The sequence below is a fragment of the Fundulus heteroclitus genome, unplaced genomic scaffold, assembly GCF_011125445.2.
Source record: "Fundulus heteroclitus isolate FHET01 unplaced genomic scaffold, MU-UCD_Fhet_4.1 scaffold_252, whole genome shotgun sequence".
NCBI classification, from domain to species: Eukaryota; Metazoa; Chordata; class Actinopteri; order Cyprinodontiformes; family Fundulidae; genus Fundulus; species Fundulus heteroclitus.
This window is the reverse complement of record NW_023396663.1, coordinates 199234-216297: the sequence shown is the minus strand read 5'-3', so window position 1 is coordinate 216297 and position 17064 is coordinate 199234. Positions and strand designations below refer to the sequence as shown.

Below are 17064 nucleotides of genomic sequence, written 5' to 3'. Positions count from 1 at the left end.
CTGGTCTCATCCTCCATCTTCCAAACTATTCAATAAAACTCACTCATAAGAACTGACTCTGTGTGTGCGTGCTGTGTCCGGGTTCATCCCAGAAAAATATATCGTAACATGAATTGAATCAGTTTTGTCTTTTTTTTTTCTTCCCACAGTTCTGTATTAGTGCCTTGCTCCCATGCTTCCCTATCCCTACTTCACATGGCAAGATTTTAAAATTGCCAGCCGATTATCAAAGCCAAGACCCCATACATGAGGATAAGAAATTGTAGACATGACAGATTTGCCTTCCTTCCTTCCTTCCTTCCTTCCTTCCTTCCTTCCTATTAACCTACCTATTGAAAAATGGCCATAAATTACTGTGGAAAACAAGCTAATTTTATGTATTCAAAAGAATTTTTTTAGGACAATCAAAGTTATGGGGGCCAGATACAAATGCTCGACTCACTTTAATAGATTTATATGTGTCAGAACAAGGTTTCCTTTTCCTTCAGCTTCACACTTATTCACTACTTGGTGTTGCTCATATAAAATGCCAAGAATGAGACAAGAGTTAAACGAGTTTAGGGAGTAGAAACACAGCTGCAACGACTGTATTGTCTGCTGTTGCAGACATGTTTACACTTTTGTTAGGACTTGATTACTCAAAAGCATAAGTGCCTCCTTCCATAGGACCTGCGTCAGTACCTGTCCAACCTGGCAGAGCGGTGCAACTCTGAGAGGACAGATGCAGAGCTCCCGACTGTGGTCATCCTGGACAACCTCCACCACATCGGCTCTCTCAGCGACATTTTCAACGGCTTCCTTAACTGCAAGTACCACAAATGGTGAGGGAGACTTAGTTCTCTCATGTGAAGCGAAACACTTGGAAGGAACAAGCTGGACAGTCGAGCACAGCGGCAACCAAATCAACTCGAGTCAGATCAGTTTCTTTACACAGCCTGAAGAGAGAGATCCAGCTCTGAGGGCAGCAACATCATATACTTCCGTACACACTAAATGCAAATAAAAGAGATGGAAGAAGCTTTCAAGGAAAAAGCAGTTAGTTGGGGAAATGTGGCTGTAATTTAGTAGCTATATGCTGGTAGCTTCACTAAATGTTTAAAACCTACTCTCTAGCTCTAAGTGGAAATAACATATTGCAAAGTTATGAAGTAAAGCTTGCATATTTTTAAACCCCTCTCTTGGTCATCTATTAAATTTCACCATATAAATGTGTCTTAGTGTAGCTGTAGAGTTAAATCACCATTTTCCCCCTCTTCCCTGTGCAGCCCATATGTCATCGGGACCATGAGCCAGGGGGTCTCCTCCTCTCCGAACCTGGAGCTTCACCACAACTTCAGGTCTGATGCTTTCTTGTGTTCAATTCAGCTTCACTGACATTATGCTCAAAAGCCACAACCACCACTGACACCTAATCCTACTATTAATTTTTATTTAAATGTTACCTGGTAGTTATTTTCCTCCCATTTGGAATGAACTGATTAAATGATTTCTGAGTTCAAATTTTAATGTTTTCTGACTTAACTGAAATCCATGTAAAAGTATACATTTCTGTCACGTTCCAACCATAAAGCTCTGTCTCTTTTGTTGGGATTTTGTGATAGACTTACTCAGACTAGTGCATATTTGTGAAATCAAAGACAAATAATAGTTTCTTCTTTATTATTTACAAAGAACTGGAGGCCTACTGTTCTGTGCACCTCCATTTTCTGTGCCTTTTACTACAATCCAGCGCACTAAATGCCTTCAAATGTCACCTGTTTATTAAAAAAAGACTTGTTTTACTCAAAACAAGACGCCTCTCACATAAAAAGTCAGTATAAAAATCAGCTGATACATAAAAAAACAGCCACATGAGACTATATCAATGAAGAACATTGTGGTAAACACACCATTTGCCCTCTGAAGCATGGTTATGCTAGCACAGCACTAGAGGAAAATCTTTTAGATGCTGCCAAAGACTTGACCCTGGAACAGAGGCCCCCCTTCCTGTGCTGCTCTATCCCATAAAACCTCAATACATAAAATACATAGATGGCTGTGGCTGTAACGTGACAAAATGTGAAAAAGTTAAAGTGATGTGAATACTCTTCTAAGGCACATTATAGGAGGCCAAGCATGTAAAGCTGCTTGTGTCTCACAGTGGTATTTGTCTATACCCTGCTTTGATTAGAGATAGAATGACCACTGAAAATAAATGCCAACTACATGAATGAAACATTTAATCATGGCGAGGAAATGTTGGATCAGTTGGATTACCATCAACTATTGCACTAAAGTGAAGCTGATGGCTCCTGCCTCTGATTCTAGTGAGTAGTAAACATTGGTATGCTTCTTTTTAGGGGTTGCAAGTCATTTGGCAAATAAAATGTAGTCTGTAATCAGGTTTATCTGAAGAAAGCTGATTTCTGAATTTTGCCCATTAACGGAAGCTACATTTGATGACTTCTGGATCGTTAGCATGAGACAATGAAATTTAATAGGCCGTGCTGCATTGTCGTAGTGAGGATCCTCTCTGCCTGGCATGTTTCACTACCTGATCATTGTAATATAACAGTGTAATTAGGGAAACTTTTAATGAGCCAGACTTTCATCTAAAATCCCTCAATTAGGGAGTTAAATGAATCTTTGTTCTTCTAATGGAAGAAATATCATTGTGTAATGTGTTATACTGTGTCATGTATTACACTGATGAGCCAGTGTCTGTCCTGGCATAGGTGGGTGCTGTGCACCAACCACACTGAGCCGGTCAAAGGTTTCCTGGGTCGCTTCCTGCGGCGGAAGCTCATCGAGACAGAGATAGATATGAACATGCGCAGCAACGACCTGATCAAAATCATCGACTGGATCCCCAAGACCTGGCAGCACCTCAACGGCTTTCTGGAGGCTCACAGCTCCTCTGATGTCACTATTGGTCAGTCCACACACACACACACACACACACACACACAAACACACACCATTCTTGTTTAAAATGCAAAGTGAGGACCGTGCCTTGACTTACACTTCCATTCATTTTCAAGTCTTTCTATGGCCTAACCCTGACCTTTATCCTAACCCTACCCTAAACCTAACTGGTACCTTAGTGCTTAACCTAACCCCTAGCCCGCAAAATAGGTGAGGACCAAATAAAGGTCCTCACTTCAAATCAAAGTCCTTACTTTACTAGTAAAATGAGCAAAACATTTTCACGCTCAGCTCAAGAACACACACACCACACACTGTGGAGCCCACAGGTTAACCTCTGAAGACGTATGAGAAGACAATTTTAAAGACATTTTAAAGTCCCACATGTCTTCTCTGTGCGGTGCGTTACATCTGCGCTCCTCCCTCCACCATAGGGCCTCGTCTCTTCCTGTCCTGTCCCATGGACATAGAAGGTTCTCGGGTTTGGTTCACCGACTTGTGGAACTACTCCCTGGTACCCTACCTGCTAGAGGCTGTCAGAGAAGGATTACAGGTACATTTTTTTTTTCTTCTGGATCATAAACATAAAGTGCAGCTACATTTATTTCAAATTTACCAGATACACTCATCACAAGATGATGTCCCTTGTAACCATGGAAAATAATTTTTCAAGAGGCCAATGGGAGAAATGACCCAAGAAACTGTGGCTTGGTACTGAGTTGAAACTTTTAGACCTTATAGGTGGTTCTTTTGGATTACCTTTTTTCACTCTACAGTGAACTTGAATCTATTTTATTGAGATTTTGTGTTACAGACCAGCACAAGGTGGTGCATAATCAGAAGATGATATATATATATATTAGTGCTGTCAGTTAAACGTGTTATTAACGGCGTTAACGCAAACCCATTTTAACGCCGACAATTTTTTTGTCGCCGTTAATTGCGCGTCAACACACACACACCGTTTCCTAATGTTGTTCCCCCCGCCGCGCTTTCCGCACTGTGTTTCTTTTACCCTCGGCGCTTTCCGTAGTTTCAAGAGTGCTAGAAAACTGTAGCAAAACACACCCGCCCCGAAGGGTTTCTTTTACCCTCGGACACATGCGACTTTGGGCTTCTTTTTTCTAAAAGCGCTTCTAAATTTCATGAGTCACGGGTTGCAGGTTTTTTTGGGCACGTTTCTGAAAGTGAAATCGCTTATTTGGGCTCTAAAATAAGTGACGAAATAGGGGTTATTATGAGACCTGCCTGCACTGCCCACACTTTGTATCCAACTGAAATATCCCTCCGCCATAGGAGCCGACGGTAGTAAAGGCAGACAGAACAACTCTGCACGTATTTTCTGCAGTTTACGGTGCAATAACCGGTGATAACTGCTGAAAGTAGATTACATGGTGCAGATCACCATTTTATCAGACATTGGTTCTGAAGATGAGCTTTTACACGTTGATAAAATTGCAGAAACCCAACCCATAAACCGTACTTTAATGCTTATTAATGTGTTTTCTTTGTATTTGACAAACTAAGGCTGAATCACGTTGCCAAACGAAGGACCTGGAGTTACTAAACAGTTGCTAAACAGTCTCATTCAGGGTACTAAGCTCCTGCCCAGTTGCAAGCAAAGTGTAAGACTGGAATGACCTGTATTGTTGTTGGTGTGAAAGCTCAGAATTAGATGTGTGAGAGAGAGAGAGTGAAGAAATGAACAAAACTTATGACTTTATTGAAATGTACAATTTTTATTAATTTATATGTTAATGCATAATACCATGTCTAGCTCTGTTTAAGAGGCAAAAAATATATATATCGGCATGAAAACAGGTATTTATTTACACATTTGTTTACACATGGTGTAAACATCAGGGTGTCATGATTAGTCATTTAGCCATTATAGTCCAGAGTTTAACATTTGGCACCAGGATGTTTTCATTTCAATTCTGAAAAGTGCTTGAAAAATAACATAAAAATATGTTTTGTACAAGCATGTATTTTATTAGTGTCATTTATTGCAAAATTGCACATTAAAATGCCCAAACAGGCTACTCTACCCCTATAAAGTCGATCTTTTATGGAATCAACTTTGGCTGCAATGTCAGCTGCAAGTCTGTGGTGTGGCTCCTCATTTTTTCCCATTCTTGCCATTCTAGCATCTAACAACTGCTCTGAACTGACCATCTAATTTAAGATCACTGTCAAATTTAACACCCAAATCAGTTACACTTGATTTAAAATATGCTGTCAGGGGTCATGAGAGGTCATTTATGAAGTTCTTATTGTATTTTGGAGGGGGGGAGGTAGGTAGCACAGAAAATAGGACTAGAACAAGTAACCTCAAATGAATTTACTTCAAAGCTGGGAAATGAAGGCTGTGAAAGACCCTGCTTACATTTGTAGGCTTTTTTGTAAACAGTTGCTGTTCCTCCTCCTCTCCCTGAAGTCCGTGGTGAATTAAAATAGCGACAGTCAGCTGGTAGAAGTTCGGTTAAAATATTCTCATCACCGGGAGTCAACCATGTCTCCGTGACACACAAGAAATCCAGTTTGTGGTGGCCGAAAAAATCGCGTACAATAAAAGTCTTAACAGAAGTGGAGGCAAGAATTGGTGTCCATCATCATTAAATATAGCAGGGTTATAGCGGGGAGTTTGGAAATTTATCAGGTTTTGGCAATTATACACAAGCAGGGACTCAGTTTTCTTCATGACCAAGTTTAAAAACAGCGCTATAACAAACCTATATCAAACAAAAACAGACAAGCAGCCCTGGTACCATCTTGCCACCTCACAGACTCTTCCTCCAGACCAATAAAGCCTTCTGGTTCCAGCCTACTCTGCATACCAAGAACCAGAATCCAACACGGATAAGCAGCATTTTTGTTCCTAGGCTCCACTTAACTGGAACAAACTTCCAAAACTGTAAAAGTGCTAAAAGCCTGAGTTTTTTTAAATGGAGATTAAAAACACTTTTTTTGGATTGCCTTTGACTTTTCTGGTCAAACTGTTAACTGCAACATCATTAGTTTAAGTTTGTAGATCAACTATTTTTAAAATCATTAATAGTTGTTTTTAGTTTCCATTTTCCCATGTTTTATTTTGTTTAAATTTTTCTACATTTTATTCCAACTTGCTTTTATTCTGTTTTTATTTTCCTATGGTTAAATCATATGAAGCATTTTGCATTGTCCTTGTACTGAAATGTGCTATACAATAAACTTGCCTTGCATTGCCTGTATTTAGCTACGTCTTTCCATCAACCCTGCACACCTTTGACATCCTTCTTGAATAAATGCATCCACACAGCATAATGCTGTCATCAATAGTATGGAATAAAATGTTTAGTGTTAATTTTATCTGACCAGAGCCACTTCTTTCACATGCTTGCTGTGTCCCATGCATGGCTTTACCTGAGCTGCAGCTCCTCCAGAGGTACCCTGAGCTCCTGGGCATTTTCTTGATTAATGTGTCAGTCTAGGTGGACCACAGTGCCATGTGAGGTTTGCGGTTGTAACATGCTCTCTCCCTTTTCGGGTGTTGTAGTGCTCCGTCAGATGTTCAGAGCTTAGTATATTTTCGGACCTACCGTGGCTGCACTAGAGTTTTCTTTGGGATATAAGAGTAAAGGGGGTAGATACAGAAGCTCGCCCACATCTGTCTGATTTTTATTTGTGAAAATCTTTGAAAGAAACATTTATTTTTTATTTTCATTTTATTGCTATGCATGGCAAAACGTTAAAAAAAGAGCCAAGACAAAATAATGTTTTCATTTGTTTTTTGCGCAAATTTGTTCCTGTCCTTAGCTGTATGGTAAGAGAGCAGTGTGGGAGGATCCGTCCAAGTGGGTGAACGACACATATCCGTGGAATGCTGCCTCTCTGCAACAGGAAGGCCAGTCGCTGCTCCAGCTGAGGCCAGAAGATGTGGGATATGATGGCTACAGCTCATCCAAGGAAGGGACATCGTCTAAGCAGGTGTCTCAGAGTGACACAGAGGGAGACCCGCTGGTGAGGACGGATCTGACTTTACACCGTTTCATTTATTTACTACAAAACAGCAGGTCAGGAAATGTGCAAATCAAGAAGCGAGAAGAGAGTATAATTTGGTTCCTGCAATGCTGGTGCCTGAAGTAAAGTGAAAACAAGACTGTCCACACTCACACATTTGGGAATGAACTATTAATGATAGTGAGAGGAGAAGGAAAAGGAGTGGAGAGAGAATAAATTTCCATTTGGAGGTTTATTGCATCCCAAGAATAATTAAAGGGTAGCCATCCAAAAACGGCTGGCTCGATTTAACAAGAGTGTGTTGGTGCATTGATGTGTGTGTGTGTGTGTGTGTGTGGGTGTGTGTGTGTGTGTGTGTGTGTGTGTGTGTGTGTGTGTGTGTGTGTGTGTGTGTGTGTGTGTGTGTGTGTGTGTGTGTGTGTGTGTGTGTGTGTGTGTGTGTGTGTGGGTCCTTGGGCACGCAGTTATTCTGCAGTGGTGCCAAAAGCCCATTTCAGGAACACTGGAAGCAATTCACCAGATGCAGCAGCACTTCTGCATTATTTAGCTCATTAGCTCTGCAGTGGGGATGAAAAAAAAGCTCAGCTGGTTTGCGGTGGTGATCAATTGCAAAGTTTAGGACAAAAAAAACTGCTACGGAGCTTGGGAGTCTATGAATTTTCATTGTCAGTTGTAGGGAAGTGTACGTTTATTAGAAAATTATCAAAAATGCAATGAGTCCAAACATTTTGACATGTTTCTAAGCAATACATTTAATTAAAAAACGAAGCTGTTTTCATTAGATTAGTCAGCCTTAAATTGATTTCATACCTGATTGGCTGGTGAACATGAAAAGTAATTACTTATTACATACATTTGAACATTACTAACAACATAACAGGGCATTCTATCAGTGCTCTGTAAAGTTGGGAGGATTCTACTGAACAACCTACTGAAGTCTGATTGAGATACATAGCATCAAAGGTATCTCACCAACTGCACCATTTAAAGGAGTAATATATGAGAAATTACTGCTATGCATGGCAAAATAATAAGATTTCATTTGTTTTTTGTGCACATCTGTTCCTGTCCGTAGCTGTGTGGTAAAAGAGCAGTGTAGGAGGATCCGTTCAGGTGCAAGAGGAGGTAGTCCTCCTCTTAGTCAGGTGGGTTCAACTCCCACAGACTGCCACTCTGGCTCCCTAAGCAAAACCCTTAACCCCCGATTGCTCCCTGGGTGCCTTACAGTGGCAGCCCACTGCTCCCCAAGGGCTGGGTTAAATACAGAGAGCAAATTTCATTTAATTGTATGTTGCAATGAAAATAAAGATTATTATTTCTTGTAAAATTTGCCAAACTCATTCTCATTTGTCACCCAGGATAGAAGTAGCATTCCCTATCAAAATGTGTTATTCAGGTTTTTCTCCTTTCAAAATTATAGGTACGGTGCAGAACCACTTTGGTGCAGTGTGTAGCCCTTGTTTACTTCCTGGTTCCTGAGCCAATCATATCAGAGTTCCTAGGGTTGCCAAAACAGAGTGCAGTATTTGGTATTTTATCCTGGCAAAAGAGCATCAGCCTGTAAACATGGAAGCCAGTAAGAGAAGCAGACTAGAAATGGAACCGAATACAACATTATATATCTATCCTGTGTAAGTAAAAATTCAGTGGGTTTCACAGCAGCAACGACTATTGAGGAAATGGCATTGGCTGTTGTCAGTGGCAGTCTGTTTTGTAAGTGTTGTTCCAATTTGAAACAGTGGGTGTCATTATTAATTATTGCTCCTTTGAAATCTAAATGAATGCCTTCCATGTAACATGGTGATAAATACTTTCCTGTCTTTTTTTAACTCAACCAAATCAGTCCCACACATTGTCTATCGTGATTGGCTTGTATTATAGTAGTAATTAGCCTGATTGCTGAATATAGTTAGATAAATGTAGTTAAAATGGATGACCAGACCCAAGACCTCCAACTTCTGAAGTAAGATGAACATAAGCGATTGTTGTTTTCTGCTTGCTTGAACCACCACAGCTGACTGTTGTTGACACGAAAGAAGCAGCAGCTCTACTTCAAGCTCCCACATGAAAGAGCCCAGCGGTATATGACATGCGTCAAAAAATTTTGACATTCAGAAATCCTTGTCAAAACTGTTGCGTTCAGTGTTTCTTATTAAAGTACTCACAGCTGACGTCTAGTCATCAGCTTAGTTTTTACTTTGCATGTTGTCATTTGATGCGCTGCAATGTGTTAATACTGAGCCAACCGCCATATTTGAGGAAGCTCATTCAGGAAGCTTGTGTCGAAGATGTAATTTTCCAGGTCATGGTCTATATTTCTTAGCCACAGGTGAGTAGTAAATGGTAAATGGCTTGTACTTATTTAGCGCTGTAACTAGTCCAACGACCCCAAAGCGCCTTATACTACAGTCAGTCAGTAATCCATTCACACACACATCCACACCTAGAGGGTGGTGAACTATGTTAGTAGCCACAGCTGCCCTGGGGCAGAATGACAGAGGCGAGGCTCCCATATATCGGTGCCACAGGGCCGTCTGACCACCGCCAGCAGGCGGTTCGGGTAAAGTGATGTGCCTAAGGACACAACGACGGTCAAAGCAGGGGATTGAACCGGCAAACCACAAATTTTAGGATTAAGTCCCTGTTCTTTGGGTAGGGTTTGAACCAACTGAGTGCTATAGCAGAGAGTCCAACCCATGTCTCCAGTTGGTTTAATAATATATCATGGTCAACAGTGTCAAATGCTGCACTGAGGTCCAACAAAACTTGCACTGTGGTTCTTCCACAGTCTGTATTTATGTGGATGTCATTGAACACTTTGACAAGGGCAGTTTCAGTACTATGGTGAGCACAGAAAACCAGACAAGACCCAAATATATGTAAATTTCTCCCCCCGAGGGAGAGGCTATCCCTTGCCCTGAGCAATCCACCGTTTTTCGGTTGAGAACCATAGCCGCGGACTTAAGGTACCTGACTTAAAGGTATACTAGGTAACATTTTTACCTTAACATATCCTCTTCTATGTCCCTGTGATAGTAATCCAAGTGTTTTTGAGACAATTGAGGGGTCTGTCATCTACCCATAGTGTATCTGGCTGGAAACCACACTAGCAACATGCCTCCACCCCGGAGGTGGTCTTGCGGCTCTGTCCTTATTCTCGTGGTAATACGAACAGCTTTACGGTAGCCCAATCTAAGTTTGTTGGCATCAATAACAGTGTTACCAAGTCTGCCTATTAGAAGCAACATCTGGCTTGTTATTTATTAAGTAACTTGTAAATTTACTTACAAGTTACTTAATGAGTCGCAGGTTGCGGATTATCGGGCTTGTTTTTGACCGTGAAGTCTCTTATTTGGGAAACAAACCAAGCCACTAGTTATAAGTATAACCATTTCTGCTGAGCTACAGATTGCAAGCCAGCCAGTGACTCCACTATCCATCTGCATACACACATCTCTGTCTCTCTCTCTCTCCTCCTTGCCCCACTCCCTCTCCTAAATAGACAAAGAGACTCACCCACGATGCTGGAGTGACAGTGAGCCGCCAGGTCTGTTGGTCCGCATAGACACATCTCTCTCTTTCTCTCCGTTGCTTTGCTTTGAGTGACAGTGCACTGTAGCTGTGAGGTGTGGGGGGCACACGGAGGGGAGTGAGTATTTACGACAGTGCTATTTTAAAAAGGCCCTGTAGGGGGAGCGCCACTCTAAAATCACTTGGTATGGCTTTAAGCCTGGTTTATGCATGATGCATCCAAAAGGTCCGTGTGGCCATGTTGTCATTTTGGCTACCCCACCCCTCCACGTGGCCAAAAGTCTCCGCTCCGCAAATAGGAAAATTTCTGATTTCGTGGACAGTCCAATGCGGAAAAACATGGCTGACGAGCAAGAGCTCCTTCTGGCAGAGGTTCATAAATATAGACATGTATAAATTGGCTCCTAAAGATAATTATGATCAACAAATTGCTAACAATTTCTGGACAGAAATTGCTGTCACTCTTGGAAGAAAGTCAAAGGCTTTAAAATGTTGGAAACAACTGTGTTTTCTACTGTTACCTGTAGTCAGGTGTAGTACACTTGGTGTAGGAGTACAACTCTGCCCTCTAGAGTCTAGGACAATAGTGCTATTTCAGAGGAAAAGCCATGCGGATTATAAATCCTACATACGCTGTGTCCACGTATCTCATTTCTGCGTGGAACATATGTGCGTCAAGGATAAACCAGCCTTAAGCAGACAATAGTGGGCTGTAAACAACTCTTAACCCTTGGCGTGCTTGTCTGAAAACTCAGTTCATTAACACTTTGATTCTCGATGTTGACAGATGAACATGCTGCTACGGCTGCAGGAAGCAGCTAACTACTCCAGCACCCAGAGCTGTGACAGCGACAGCACCAGTCACCATGACGACCAGCTGGACTCCTCCTTGGAGTCGGCCCTATGAGCCCGAGACCAGCGAAGGCAAACCTCGATCTCTCTGAACCTCTAAATCCAGGAAAACCATTGAACCCCAAAGACTATGCCCCCCGCCCCAACAAAATAAGGATTTATTCAAGTAATTTTTAATTGCTGCCAGTGCAGGAGTACAACCTGGTCACTAATCCATCACAGGACCCACACTACAGATATATAATATATGAAAAGTTTTAAAACCCAACATATACCCTCAAATTTAAAGAAAATGCCTATATTTTGATGGTGCAATGTAAAATCTGAATGTTTTATGTTTTCAGATGCTTTACCGACTTGGTCACAATGTCAGTGGTCACAATGTTGAAACCAAAACCACAGGTTGGAGACTGTCTATACATTAGTTCAGACAAAAAGTACTGTCATGTTAATTTTATTGGACATTTTGTAAAAATGTCCATATGTGTTTCTGATGACAGGTATTAGTATATCTTATGTTTGTTTCTAAGGTGTGCTCCACAACAACAAAATTTGTCCACTTTCAGGCACCAACTTCCAAAGCGTCCAAAGACAACAAAACTGGATTTTTTTTTTTACCCAGGTATATCTACAGATGTTTACATTGGTATGGCTGGTTCTGTTAGCTCTTTTCTTGTTTACAGAGGTGCTTCTTACAGACACAGACATATACACAGAGGGAGCAAGAAGGAAATCGCCTTGGATAAGAACATTTTATTAGTTCAGTCCCTTGCATGCAGCGTCTCCTTGAGCAAGGCACTCTGTCTTCACCATCTTAGTAAAACAAACAGGGTGGCAAGGTGGGTGATGTGTTGTAAGAGGTTTATAAGGCTCTCCTCTGGCCAAGTCTGATGCTTTGCACAAAAACTGCTGAAAAATGTTGAAATATTTTATTCTAGTATTATTTTTGGCTCCAGACACGGCTAATATATGAGAACTCTGACCCCTTGCAGATCAACTAGGGTCAGATAATGTCTACATTATATATTATAAGTATTTATTGAAGACCCAGAGCTGGCCCAGGGTTGTATGGGGCCTAGGCAGAGTTTTATTTGGGGGTTCACTTTCTGCTAAGCTCATTCCCCGCTTTCCACCACAGCAGGACTAAGGTCTCTTTTATATGGTCTACCTTTGATCATTTTCGGTTTCCTATTGAGCAGAGTATTTGTTTTTTTACTGTCTAGTTGGTTAATTGGTCAGACTGCCAACTGTAGTTTTAAAATGGCATCACCGTACTAAAAGTGGTGTGTCATCTTCTATTAGTTTTCCACTCAGTGACTGTCTGTTTTCCACACCAAAAAACAGTTACAAAAACCCAAATTTTTCTTTTTATATAAGATGGGGAAAGGTTTCTTAGCCTTTGTTCAGCCAGCTAACTGGTGGTGTGCAGCTGGGGCAGGGTGTTTTATCAACCACTAAAGCACTTTCATGTTTGCAGAGATTATTTACCCCTAGCACATTTGCACCTCTACCGCAAAGGTTTGGGTGCTCTTGGGGTATCCAGGCCACTAAGCAGCCGTATTCCCCGTTTATGCCTTGGGCCAGCTCTGAGCAAAATCGGCAGACATTTATTTAAGCCTTGTGGTGCTGGGTCCCCTGGCCTGAATCATTTCAGTGTCAGCCACTGCCAAACTGTTCCAAATGCCAACACCAAGCACAATGAAAAGTGTGTTATTATCTGTGTGTCATCCAGCCATCATGCTACTGTGAAGACAGCATGAAAAAAATGTGCCAATGTTTCCCTTTGATCCGACTGCCAAACATTCACACCTGCAGATTTAGATCCAAAAGCAAAGCCCACCGCGGTTGTAGACTCTGATGACTCACACATGCCATGCTACTGGGAAGGCAGCATGGCATGTGTGAGTCATCAGCTTTAAGCTCCGGAAGTGGATGTCCGCTCAATTCCTTTTTCATTTTCATTGACTTGCGTGGTTTTCTGCAAATGGAAGATCCAGACAGGTGACAGGAAATAATTAGACTGGCTTACAATAAGTAGCTCTTAGCTCTTAACTGCATAACCCAAACTTGCTACTGAAACAGTTTTGCCTGCATCCCTTTTTATCCATGAGGTAACCAAAAAAACTCAAAATCAAATCAAATCTGTTGTCTTATGAATAAACCCACCAACAGCAGTAAAAGGGAACAATGATACTGGTGCTTGCTAATTGCCTTAAAAGTTCAAAGTCTCTTGAAGCATCCTTCACTCCCTCTGGTGTAAGAAGAGGGTATATTTAAAGTTGGATCATGCTAACCTGCTTCCTCCTATGTCAAAGATGCTGCTTCCAGTGTGAGATGCAGCCATTATTGTCTGTGGTGCCATTCTCTTCCTCTGAAGCGCCCTCGCTTCTGTCTGACAGTAAGGAATTAAGAGAGAAAACGCTGCATGTCAGTTCAAAAACAGACAAATATTGTATAAAGAAATAAAAATGAGGGGGTATGGGGTATTTTTTTAGTTGTTGTTTTGCACCCAGTTGAGCTGGGCTCACTTGAATTACCATGAGCACAACCAAACTGTTTTGTTGTTGTTTTTTTTAGCCTGATGAGCATGTTATGAAGCTTTCTAAAAATAAAAATAAAAAAGGTGGATGGGGGCGTATTGAGAAGAGATCTGTACCTTTATGTATGTGTGTACTGAATGGAAGAAGCCATTTAGAATTTGTCCTCTCTTTGTTTAAATGGGTCGGTTTTGCACACTTTAAAGTTGGGGTGGGCTGTAAATATTTATATAATTCTTGCACAGTGAATCAAAGATGCATTCTGGCCTGTTGGTGTTGCAGAATGCAAAAATCTGCATAAGATATTGTCGTACTATGAAAAACAGGGAAGAAAAAGATGCAAAAATCTCAACCCACTGATGGAAACAGGTGTGTGTCTTGTGGTGATTTGATGTTTTGCCTATGCAGGAGGCATTAACTGTACAGTAATAAACTGTTTGAATTCACTAAACTGAAAAAAACATGTAGGCACCTGTCCAATACTCCTTATTCTACCATGAAATACTCTGGATCCCCCTGTCTTTAATGAATGCCTGTTGTTCCTTAAAATAGAATCGTTCAGGATTTTGTGTAGTGAGGTTCGGTTAAAAGGTTTATTGGCAATGGATAACTTTGTTGGTGTCTTTATTTTGTGGAAATACAGATTAGTTTTTTTTTTCCCAGAGGCTAAAGCTAACGGTGAGTCTGAGAGGATCAAAGACCAAATTGGACTTTTTCTGTCTTGAGGAAACTCAAATCTCAAGAAACATCATATTTAAGGCTGCAAGTCATTTTGAACCTTTTTAATTTAAATTGCCTTTTCACCCAAGATGTTTTGTGCCAACAGTGCGTCAATTTATACCCCCCAGGAGGACTGTGAGTACCAGATTAGTTTTCACTGTAATGTGCAATTGAAATGTAAAAGTATTGCAATGAAATGGAAATGTAGTACAGATTGAAAAATGGGCAACATGACCTGCAGCCTTTCATGAACCTTTAAGTTGTTGTCACATTTGCACTAGTAGGTGATATACCTGGAAGCCCCCAAAGGGAAGACAGGAAACACTTTTTATGCTCAGTGTTTGTTTCCCACAGGAGAAGTGGCACACTGGCTCCAACCTCTATTGCCCTGTAAATGATTACAAACTTATGGATGAAAACCACCAACTGCTAAGATGACAATGGTTGTGTTTTTACCCCCATGTCATTTTGGAGATTTCAGTTAAGATAGTAGAACTCTGTCGTCTTTGCCTATCTTAAACTAGTCATTATCTTCGGCCTCTAGAAACAGCTACTCTGGGTATACTAATTGAAGACGGCAAACAAAGTTAACTAGAGCAGGCAAGATATTAACTGTTTAGAGCTTCACTGAAAATCCTGAACAATCCTTTTAAAAGCCACCTCCTCTCTGGTGATTAATAACCCTAAATCACCACCACCAAAGGCTTGCTAGCTGTCTTAGGCACTGAAGCCGTACTGTATACAACATCTAACAGGTGCTACTGGTCAGTAAACAGCCCACCAGAGACCACGAAGTCTTGTTGTCATAACCTCAGGACAAACCTCCATAATCCTACTTGTACTCAGCTTCACATGTGTCTCTGCAGCCCAGCCTTGGATGGTCGCTAATCAGGTGGTGTAGTTGCATGCCAAGGGTGAAAATACCATGTTTACAGGTTGCGCTCTACCTAGATTTACACCCATGTATCAAAACCTATGTACACTCCTGTTATAGGCCATTAGTTCCCAAGATAACAGCACTTTGAACCTATTGACAGTGTACACCATTGTGTTGACAACCGACTGGTAATTTTTCCCACTTACACTTTAGAGCTGCATCTCAGTTGGAGACCATAGCATTTACTCTGGTTTAAGAGAATGTTTGGTTTCTTTCCGGGTGAAACATTTGTCCTTAAATGTTTTATATTTTGTACATTTGTATGTAACATATCATGTAAATATACAGAGACGGTGATTTAACTCATCTGGAGGATTTTGTAGTCTTTGTAAAGCCCTAATAAATGGTATTTGGTGTCACTCGAGCTACTTGTTTCTTGCATTTTAATCCGATTTTATCCAGTTCGGTGTTCAAATGACAATCACCAGGAATAAATGCAAAGACTGCTCTATCTAAAACGAGAATTGATTCCACACGTTAGATCCTCCTTTTTATATTCACAGAGGATTAAAATTATAGATACTGGCTCAAATACGTTCATATGTGCTCTATGTCCCTTGGCAAGTTGTACCTTGACTATAGCTTTTTTGTCGCAACAAACACACTTCTTATATAATTCTGGCTGGATGGTTGGTCACTTTTCTTGCCAGAAATGGCTGAGTTCTTTAAAGTGGTTAGTGGATTCATGAAAGTAAGCACAGTCCAAACATTTTCAATATGATATTATTGACTATTGCTCTGAGTCCTGCCACCTTCAGAAGTTTTCTGATGACTCAGCAATAGTTGGTTGCATTGAAAAGGGTGATGAGAGTGAATATAGGACTGTGTTGGGCAACTTTGTCACTTGGAGTGAGCAGAACCATCTGCAGCTCAACGTGACAAAGACTAAGGAGCTAATAGTGGATCTGAGGGGGACAAAAACACCTGTGACCCCTGTTTCCATCCAGGGGGTCCCTATTGACACTGTGGAGGAGTATAAGTACCTGGGAGTGTACTTTAACAATAAGCTGGACTGGTCTAGAAACACCGAGGCAGTCTACAAAAAGGGCCAAAGCTGACTGTTTTTCCTGAGGAGGCTGAGGTCTTTTCAGTGTTGGGCAAGCTACTTGTCCAGTGTAGTGAGCTAAGCTATCAGTTACGCAACAATAAATTAAGCTTCACTACACAAAATCTACCACCTATAGAAATATAGCAAGCTAAGTTACACAAATGTGTTAAAAGTAGCTTAACTACATCAGAAGCTACTTAACGTTGTACCAACCTAATGGCAGATCAATTCAAAATGAGTCTGATACACTGGTTAAAACATTTATTAAAGATCAGCCAATGACCTAACACAGTGTAGACATTGCTTTATGAGCAGCATAATAAAACTGAAACTGAAGTAATTACTGCTAGAAATAAAACAAAAAGGTTATTGGCCTAGTACGTGCAGTGGCGTTAATAACGTTTGGTGGCGTTTTTTGCATATTATATTATCAGGAGGTTGTCTTTTATGTGCTCAGCCACTAGATTTAAAGGTGTTTTACCCATTAAGAACACTGCAGCACCAGACACAACCAGGAGGTCCCTGATCGTTGGGGA

At 41.0% G+C, this 17064-nt stretch overlaps 1 protein-coding gene across 2 annotated transcripts; it reads left to right on the top strand.

Moving 5' to 3' along the window:
- Positions 1–666: 666 nt before the first annotated feature.
- Positions 667–15844, top strand: LOC118559247 (neuron navigator 3-like; the record flags this gene model as incomplete). Of its 2 annotated transcripts, XM_036129928.1 has the most annotated exon segments (7): positions 667–821; positions 1266–1337; positions 2715–2911; positions 3339–3457; positions 6700–6903; positions 10406–10450; positions 11222–15844. In XM_036129928.1, coding segments are annotated over 7 exon segments (912 nt in total), but the record flags the coding sequence as incomplete, so codon positions are not given.
- Positions 15845–17064: the final 1220 nt, after the last annotated feature.